The 9,719-nt window shown below is 50.7% G+C and overlaps 1 protein-coding gene across 1 annotated transcript in view; it reads left to right on the top strand.

Moving 5' to 3' along the window:
* Nucleotides 1-1,275: 1,275 nt before the first annotated feature.
* Nucleotides 1,276-9,719, top strand: part of Adgrg3 (adhesion G protein-coupled receptor G3) — a 29,322-nt gene continuing 20,878 nt past the window's right edge. Inside the window, 2 exon segments of the mRNA NM_001430216.1 lie at nucleotides 1,276-1,396; nucleotides 4,528-4,693. Of these exon segments, the coding sequence (NP_001417145.1) occupies nucleotides 1,345-1,396; nucleotides 4,528-4,693 (218 nt within the window). The 5' untranslated portion in view covers nucleotides 1,276-1,344.

Raw genomic sequence — 9,719 nt, 5'->3', positions numbered from 1 at the left:
GCCCTTACTGGCCTCCCAGGAACACTGGACGCCATGCCTCTGTCTGCAGATCACCAGCCTTTTATTTAATGCACCTGTGAGACCCGTGGAGCCGACGCAGGTGGTTTCAGCATATCGGGAACCACTGTCTCACAACACCCTTGCCCTTGCCTGAAGTTGGGATGGAGGCCACAAACAGCTAGGGGAGGCTGGCCTGGGAAGGGGCAGGCCCAGTGGCTCTCACCTTCCTGTTAGAGGAAGCTCAGAGACACAGGAACTTCTGGATTCTGACCTGGGACTCCAGGCCATATCCCCCACCCCAACCTTCTCCAGAACAAGAATGACCTGTATCCCTTCCCACACCCTATCAGATCCAAAGGGCCCAGCAGGGGACCATGTGGAAGGAAGGAGAGACAGATGACAGTTAGAGCTAGACAGTTCCCCCAGAGAGTGGAGCAGAGCTAGCTCAGACCTAACAGGGGTGTCAGTAACAGGTCATAGTATTGAGGCCCTTCTATTTGCCTGAGTGGCTGTGGACAACCAAGGGCCTGACCTCATCCATGACTTTCTTGGGGTCGTCAGACTGACAGACTCCACCTCTTCCCCAAGCATGTGTATGTGTGTTTGTGTGTATGCGCGTATATGATTCCCCTTCTTCCTTCCTGGACCAGCAGTGACCAGCTTGGGGGACAGGGTGACTGTCACTTCACAGAACTGATCACTATCGGGGGCTAGTGCTGGGTAACCGATGAAGCACCTTCTCTTCAGAACAGCTCCACACATCTCATGTCACGAGCCCTTCCCATGTCTGTGAGAGGGGCCAAGCATCAGATAGCTCCTGCAGGGTCATCAGGCTAGGCAGTGGCCACGAGAGAGATGTCAAGCTGATAAGCTCCCCTAGATGTCCACCACCTCCACAGGGACCAGCCCCCTATTCCTGGTACTAGCCTACCAGCGTATTTTGCCTCTTATCCTGCTTTGTGGGAGAGGCTCAAGGCCCGCAGCATCAAGTCCCCTCCCCTCTCCTCGAGGGGACCTTGCAGGTTAGGTCTGTGGCCTTATACATATGCTTGGCTGGTTATAGGTCTCATCAAGTCCAGACACTGACAATCCGCAGGCGTTTGACCCTCTGGTTTAGCCCAGTTCCCTCTGCAGGTGGTCTCAGGAGCCTGAGAGACGCAGAGCTCCACCCAGTTCCTCACATTCACCTTTCACAACCCCTCCGATGGCGCCATTCATTGGTCAGGAAGACCGAGAAAGAGGCCACAGGAAACAGTAGCCGCACGTTAGGGGGCAGGGAGAAGGCCAGTTGGACGGAGCTTGGGACTGAGGAACCACACAGCCGTAGGACTCCGCTGAGCACCGATGGCAACAGCCAGGAGCCTGGGCTTACTGCTCTTTCTGCTGCTGACTTCAGGTGAGTGAGCGGGGCTCCTCTAGCTCTCCTGCTACGCCTGGGGGACTCAGTGCTGCAGAGGGATTCAGCCAGGGATGGAGAAATGGGGAATCATGGTGACTACCTCATCATCTCTTCTAGCCTTGTCCCTCTATGTCATCCCTGTCCTAATAAACTCCATCCAGCTGGGTCTCAGGTTCCCGTTGACACCCCATAGTGTGCTGTAGGTGGGCAAGAAAGAAAATGCTCATGTCCTGGCTGGAACCGAGTTCTAGGACATGGTGGGTCAAACAAGCTACTCAGTTCTGGGCGAAGGCATCAGGGCCTCTGGGAGCTGAGCCGGGAAGGGTGGGCAGCTGCTTTGCCCACATAGTCCATCCAGCACAGACTCCCCATCTCTGTCAGCACTGTTCCGTGTCATCAGTGATAGGAGACGGGACCCAGACCACTCCCGTCACATACGGTTCAGCTTGGTAGGCCAACGTAAGTTCCCAGTCCTGCCTCTACCCCAGTTCAGCCTGCTACCATCTTCACCTCGGTGGACGGCTGTGTCCTTCTTGACTGTTGAGTGATAGTCATGTGGAGTGGTGAGGTGTTCCCATCCCCGTGCCCCACCTCTCCTTGCTTGCTCCGACTTTGGCAAGTATCCTTAGGTGTCTGCCTCTCTAGGTGTCTGTCACCCGTAGACAGGCAACTAGCCACATGGATTAGCATCTCTTAGTTCAGAAAAAAAAAAAAAAAAAACTCTTCTCTTCAGATGCTGGGGGAGCCAGTAAAGGGCAGAGTTGAGTATGTGGCTCAAAAGTGGACCAGGGATTGTGACATCCACTTGCACTTGGAAGGCAGAGGCAGAAGACCAAGAGTTTGAGTTCTGTCTCAGCTACATAGTGAGTTCAAAGCTGGCCTGGGCTATTGGAGACCTTGGATGTAGAAGTGGATAGAAAGTGACAGGGTTGACTTTCTTGTGGCCAGGGGTATCCTGGGGCAGAGCAGGCTATGCTGGACAGGCCAACAAGCCTCCTCCGAATGGAGAAGTGGATCCAGTGGTGGCAGGTATGCTCATGTGACAGGGCAATGTGTCAGTCACCTGGGTGACTTTGTCCCTTTACCCGCTGACTCTTTGCTCACACACTCAAGAAAGATGCATGGTGTCAAAAAGAGGCACAAAAGTGGTAGCTGCTTGCCTGAGGGAGGCTCTTGGCACCCTGAGCCTGAAGGCCGAGGAATGGGCTGTTCTCAGGCATTGGCTGCAGAAGGGAAAGAGGCTGTTGTTGAGCAGAGGGAGGGGGGTGAAGAGACAAGGGGCAGGGTATAGGGAGCATATGGGTCACCTTCTGGCCTCTGACCTCCAGCTGGCCCCCACCTGCTGCACCCCCAACTATTGGACTCACACCAAAGCTCTCACAGTCCTCAGAAAACACCCCAAAGGCATGGTGCTTCCTAGGATCTTAAGTTTGAGGCTAGCCTGGGCTATACCGTAAGGACAAAGTGGAGTGGGCTCTGTACTTCTGTTAGGTGCCAAGAGCTTCCCTTAGGTATCCTGCTGTGAATCCCAGCAGGATAGAGGGAAGCTACATTCTCACCCACACTGAGGCCACCCTCCCTTTCCTAACCCTTAACCACCTCCCCTTCGTTGAGTCCTTCCTCCTCCTCCCCAACCCTCCTTAGATTTCATGTGAATGCAAATGGGGCCAGACTCAGGGATCTGGCTTCAGTGTGTCTCATAAGTTCCACACACTATCTGAAGCTGAAGCGAAATTGAACAGCGTGAAATTGAACAGCGTGAAATTGAACAGCGTGTAGACCCAACGTTTATAAAATATGCTCTACTACTCTCTGTTCACTCTTTGTCCTGCCAGGTCTTTATCATGAATTTTATTTTCTGTACTAAAATTTGAAAACGAACCAGCTTCCTTTAAATCGAAAGTGATAATGTCCATGGTATATTTTAAATCAAACACCAGCAAAGGATATTTAAAAAAGCAGGGGCTGGAGAGATGGCTCAGAGGTTAAGAGCACTGACTGCTCTTCCAGAGGTCCTGAGTTCAAGTCCCAGCAACAACGTGGTGGCTCACAACCATCTGTAATGGGATCTGATGTCCTCCTCTGGCCTGCAGGCATACATGCAGGCAGAAAGCTGTATTCATAATAAATAAGAGAGAGAGAGAGAGAGAGAGAGAGAGAGAGAGAGAGAGAGAGAGAGAGAGAGAGAGACAGAGAGAGAGACAGAGAGAGAGACAGAGAGAGAGACAGAGAGAGAGACAGAGAGAGAGACAGAGAGACAGAGAGAGAGAGGCAAACCCTGTCTCAAAAAAACCAAACAACAACAACAAAAAAATCCCCAAACCAACCAACCAAACAAAAAATCACACCATAGCCAGGTGTGGCAACACATGCCTTTAATCCCAGCACTTGGGAAGCAGAGGCAGGAGGATCTCTGTGAGTTTGAGGGCCAGTTTGACCAATGAAATAGTGAGTTCCAGAACACCCAGGACTATGTAGAGAGTCTTAACTCTGTCTCCAAAAAAAAAGTTACGTCACCTCAGATGGTCTGTGTGCTCTGGTATATCATCTCTTTTCATCCCTAAAACTTAAAGAGTGAGCGGACCAAGCCTCGGAGCGATTGAGTCATTTGCCTGAGGACAAACCGCTAAGCAGCTACAGGAAGTTTCTGCATTCCATAGCACAGGGCTCTGCACCAGAAGTCACAGAACTGGTCTCTAGTCCAGGAGTAGCTTCCAACATCTGCCTACTGCTCCCCAGCCTCAGCCTGCTGCGGCCTCTACCCACTCCAGGCAAAGATGAGAGGCTAAGGCAGAGCAAGCCAGAATATTTACAAGAGTTAGAGAATCGCGCGGCTGCCTGGCCTGGGAGGATCTGATGGAGCAACTGCAGGAAACAGGCAGGCTCTGTGGAGCAGGTGGTTAAAGAGCCACGGTACTGATAGGTAAAATTTATTATAGTGCACTACTGTGCAAAGCCTTTGTGGGAGAACCACATGCCCTATTTCCCCATCCCTGTGAGGTGCAGATGCCGCTTTCCCCTGAGAACTCTGGGAATGGGGAGGGTGGAGTCTGAACCTAGCTGATTGACAGACCAGCTAACTCCTCCCCTAGGCCACTGCCCCTCTCCCACCTGCCTCTCTCCCTTAGATGAGAACAACGGTGAAGAGCCAAGAAACCCCGAAGAGCCAAGAAATGTCTGCCGGCTCAAGGAGGACTATGAGTATAACACCTTCGACTTGAGTGACATTGCTCAGTGTTTCACCAAGTGCGGGCAATCAGACACCAACTCCTGTGAAGTGGGGAACTTGCAGAGGTGAGGGGTGAGGAGTCTGGGAGGAACGGGAGGAGTGGCCTGTTGAGAAGCCTTCCGGTCATAAGTTCCCAGGGCTCTCGAATAACATGTTCCCCTTCCACCCTTTCATGTTCTTTCTCACCTGGCCCCACCCTGGCTATCAGCATCGTTACTGATGAGGACAGTGGTTCTCAACTTGTGGGTCTGGATCCCTTTGTGGGTCAAACGACCCTTTTCCAGGGGTCACCTAAAACAGTCAGGAAACACAGATATTTATATTATGATCATCACAGCAGAAAAATTACGGTTATGAAGTAACAACGAAAGTAATGTTATGGCTGGGGGAGGGGGTTCATCACAACGTGAGGTACCGTATTAAAGGTAGCATTAGGAAGGTTGAGAACCTCTGGACTAGGGGATGCAGAGACGAATCAGCCTATCTCTGCCTTGGGAGCAGCAGAGGGATAAATAGATAGAGATGTTCGTAGTGATGACTCCAGAGGTGATCAGTCAGAATTGTGGACAAGGACAACACACAAAAGAGGACATCTGCCAAGACCTTGTGGGGGGGGGGGGAGGAGGGCAGCCTGGCAAGGGCTTTGGGGAGCACAGAACAGTTTTCTGGTGAACCCACACAACAGTGGGTGATGTGGTTACTTAACTTCCTAGTATTGGGAACGGACAACAATGCTTTGAACTGTAAGAGTGTAAAGAGATGCTAGGGACAGAGAGGGCAATGTCGAGATGAGACAGGGGGATTATCGGACTGGAAATACAAGCAAGGAGTCAGGGGTGAAAGACCGAGTTAACTAGACCATTATGGGGAACAGGGAGACTGTTTTTGATTTGAAGTTAAAAAGGGTGTGGTCGACTCTGCATTCTAGATCGATTTCGGGGACAATCAATGGACTTTGGGGAGGTCCAGGGGTGGTGACAGACGTGGAGATGTGATCCAGTAGGGTGGAATTCTGCAGGCACTGTGAAGCTACTCAGGAAAGAAGGCTCAGGCAGGCTTCATGAGAGCAAGAAGCTGGCTAGACAGGGCAGGGGAGACAAAGCTTCCCAGTGCTGTCCCTGCTGGAACCATTACCATAATAACTCTGCCTCTCCGCTCTTCTCTGGGCTCCAGGCAGAGGGACCTGGGATGCCACAGAAGTGCCCTGCTTACAGCCAGAACTCAGAAAATGGTGTTTGAGGGATAAATGAAAATCTTTGCTCAAGGCTGGCTGTTAAGATGGTGTTCGTATGAAAGTTCGTCCTTTCCGTGGCCTGAAAATGCCCCGAGCCCTGCCTACAGTCGCTCTGGCAGCTTCGTAGACACCGTGAAGCCCAGAGTGCCATCTCGGCTCGGATAAGCACCTCGGAGAGAGCAGGCGCTTTGGTACTGTTGTAAGACCCCGTAGTGGCCTTACCTCAAGAGCGCCACCCACAGAGCACAGATTGACAAAGTGACTGCTGCAATAGCATGAGGGTATAACGTTTTTAATCCACGTACATGGGGTTGCTCATCCACGCAGGGAGAGGCAACCCCGAACCCCAAAAGCACACAACTGTTATTCATTACAGAGGGCAGACTTCAACAACAGGGTTAGCTGGCCCATTCTCATTGGTGGGACACAGGACAAAGGACGTTGTCAGGTATTGGCTGGCCTGCTCATGGGGCTATTCTTGGCTCAGTTGGTCACTTTCCTCATCCAGCTCTGCACCTGGCCTTGGAGAATCACTAAGAAAGGGCTAAGTTGGCACGTCCCTGGGGGTGTGTGTGTGTGTGTGTGAACTGGGTGGTCAGGCAGGGTCAGGATAACATCTTGTGGTTGTTCTCAGAATTTACAGGGAGGGGCAGGGGGGTCTTTCTGAGAACAGTTGTTTTTGTTTTGTCTTAATTAGCTTAGTCAGAATAGCCTGGTCTTCTGACTCAGTATCTTGATCACCAAAACTTTATCATATCACTGGGCATCCTGACGTCAGATGCATCCCTCGCAGAAAGGTCACAAGTTTGTCATAGGCATCCTGACCACCAGATGTGTTTCTCAAAACCTTGTTTTCACAGCTTTGTTTTTCACATCTGTGAAACTATGAAACTTTATTTCTTCGGTACTGAAGGGTGCAGTCCGGTCCCACTCCACCCTTCAGTCTGCCCTTTTAACTTCATAACAACACTGTCTTATCGCCGTTACAGGACACATGGCAGGAGCAGCCTAAGGGAGGAAAGGGTGCTGTGCACCATGTCGGGGAGGGGATGGTGGATGGAGAGGCGGTGGAGGCTTACAGCACAATGAGCTCACACATCAGGGAGGAGCTAGAAGCAGAAGGGGATAGGAAGCAGGTCTGGCTATTCAACATGTGCCACCTGGGCCCAGCTTCTCAAAGGCTCCATGACCTCTGATGCCACCAGAGGAGGCTGAAATATTGAAACACATGAACCTGTGGGGACATTTTATATTCAGACCACGAGGTAGGTAGGTAGGTCCTGTTATCAACCTGTTTCTCAGATGGGCGAACCGAGGCTCTGTGCAGCTGAATAACTTGCCTGTGGTTACACGGCAGGTAAGAGGCGAACCTGATAGGAGCTGGCATAGAAGACTCAGAGGAAGCACTCGATGTGACAGGCTGAAGCCAGACCACCAGTGCTCAGGTGGCTTCCAGTTTACCTACCTGTAATGGGATTTACAGAACGATGGTGGAGGCTAAATAATTCTGCACCTGAGAGTCGTGGTAACCCCATCATCTACACCGTCACAGTACCAGGTCCTCAAGCCCCTGCTCCCTACCTCTCAGGCTTCCTCACATCACTGAATTCTGGGCAAATAGTGCATGGGGGAGCTATTAACAGATAGCAAGAGCTCAATAAGTGTTAGCGTGCTTTACTTTAATGGCTCTCTTGATTATAAAAGTAATACATGGGCTGGAGAGATGGCTCAGCGGTTAAGAGCACCTGACTGCTCTTCCAGAGGTCCTGAGTTCAATTCCCAGTGACCACATGGTGGCTCACAACCATCTGTAAGGAGACCCGATGCACTCTTCTGGTGTGTCTGAAGACAGCTACAGTGTACTTATATATAATAAATGAATAAATAAATCTTTAAAAAAAAAAGTAATACATGCTGGGCATGGTGGTACATGCCATTAAGGCAGAGCGGGTGGATCTCTGAGTTCGAGGCCTGGACTACATAGTGAGTTCCAGGACAGCTAGGGCTACATAGTGAGCTCCAGGACAGCCAGGGCTACATAGTGAGTTCCAGGACAGCCAGGGCTACATAGTGAGCTCCAGGACAGCCAGGGCTACATAGTGAGTTCCAGGACAGCCAAGGCTACATAGAGAGTTCTAGGACAGCCAGGGCTACATAGTGAGTTCCAGGACAAACAGGGCTACATAGTGAGTTCCAGGACAGACAGGGATACATAGTGAGTTCTAGGACAGACAGGGCTACACAGAGAGAGCCTGTCTCAGAAAACAAACGATGACAAAAAGTAATACGTATTCATTGGAAATTTGCTATAGAAAGGAAGTGAGATTTTCCCTTAACCCATCAACCAGAGATGGCGATTGTCTTTATCTGGACGTTTATCTTTTTAGCATCTGACATGACACAAACTTTACAACGTATTTCGCAATGTGGGTGGCTCCTGCTTTTGAACATTCTTTTTTTTTTTTTTTTTTTTTTTTTTTTGGTTCTTTTTTTTTTGGAGCTGGGGACCGAACCCAGGGCCTTGCGCTTCCTAGGCAAGCGCTCTACCACTGAGCTAAATCCCCAACCCCGCTTTTGAACATTCTTGATCATGTATTGGACTGAACTTGTATTCCTAGGCTTGGAATTAGTGACTCGTGGGGGCAGGCATAGGATTAATTCCAGCAGAAACTGGCTAAAGTAGTCAGATCAAATGTCACCGCCCTCCCCCCCCCCCCCGCCCCCGGCCGCAGGCAGATTGGGACATTCCAGTTGCCCCATGGCCTTGTCAACTCTTGGTATTGTCTGCCTTTCCCCTTTAGCCATCCTTAACGAGGTTCTAGTGCACCTGGCGGTGATTGTGATGACTGACATCAAGCACCTGGCTTTATTCCTTTCATATCTTGACATCTCTATTTCTGCCCGTTGGTCTACAAAGCTGTTTGAATTTTCCATAGTGATTTTGAGGATCCTTTGTTTGTTCGGTGTATGTCTTTGGGGGATGTTGGGGGACTAGCACGCTACAGCATGTGTGTGAAGTCAGTGCTCTCCTTTCACCTTTACATATGTTCTGAGACTTGTGACAAACATCTGTTCCCTAAGCCATCTCACCAGGACTCTTGCCTGTTGTTCCGTTCCGTTCTGTTCCGTTCTGTTCCGTTCGATCCGTCCCGTCCCGTCCCGTCCCGTCCTGTTCCATTCCGTTCCGTTCCGTTCCGTTCCGTTCCGTTCGATCCGTTCCGTCCCGTCCCGTCCCGTCCTGTTCCATTCCGTTCTGTTCCGTTCTAGGCAGGCATGACTGTTGGAGCACCTGTAATACCCAAACTCAGCAGGTGGAAGCAGAAGATCAAAGAGATCTGTTCCTGCTGTGACCAGTAAGGTGTGTTTTGTGATCAGCCAGTGACCTCCATTCATCAGCAAGTTTAAACTCTTAGTAGGAAGAGCTTAGGAGGAACGGGTGTCCCCAGGAGAAGAGAGGCCACAGGCACTGAACCTCAGGTACTTGGTGAATGGGGCCAGCCTAAGCTACATTAAGCCCAGACCCTGTCACAGACAAAAAGAAAAGAAAACAAAAACAATAAAAGTCATTGCTTTTTACACCAAGCTTTACACAAGAATGCTCCTTTTCTGGTTTCTTCAAAGGCTTCACTGCTTCCTTGCTCATGGGTCCACGATCCGAAAAGAAAAGGGCAGACAGAGGAAATTACAGTTTATTAAGGGCCAGGGAGTCCCAGGCTTGTTTCTCTTCCTTCACACACCTCCTCCGAGACCCAGAGGCCCTGCTGTGGCTCTGTAGCCCCTGTGCCTGTCTGTAGGCAGAGTCTCATCTCATACAGACCGTAGTCAGCACTGAGCCTGGACATGTCTGTCCTGATGAC

Source organism: Rattus norvegicus, chromosome 19 (assembly GCF_021556685.1).
Source record: "Rattus norvegicus strain SHRSP/BbbUtx chromosome 19, alternate assembly SHRSP_T2T, whole genome shotgun sequence".
Lineage (NCBI taxonomy): Eukaryota > Metazoa > Chordata > Mammalia > Rodentia > Muridae > Rattus > Rattus norvegicus.
The sequence above is the reverse complement of the archived record's forward strand: the minus strand, read 5'-3'. Positions and strand labels throughout refer to the sequence as shown.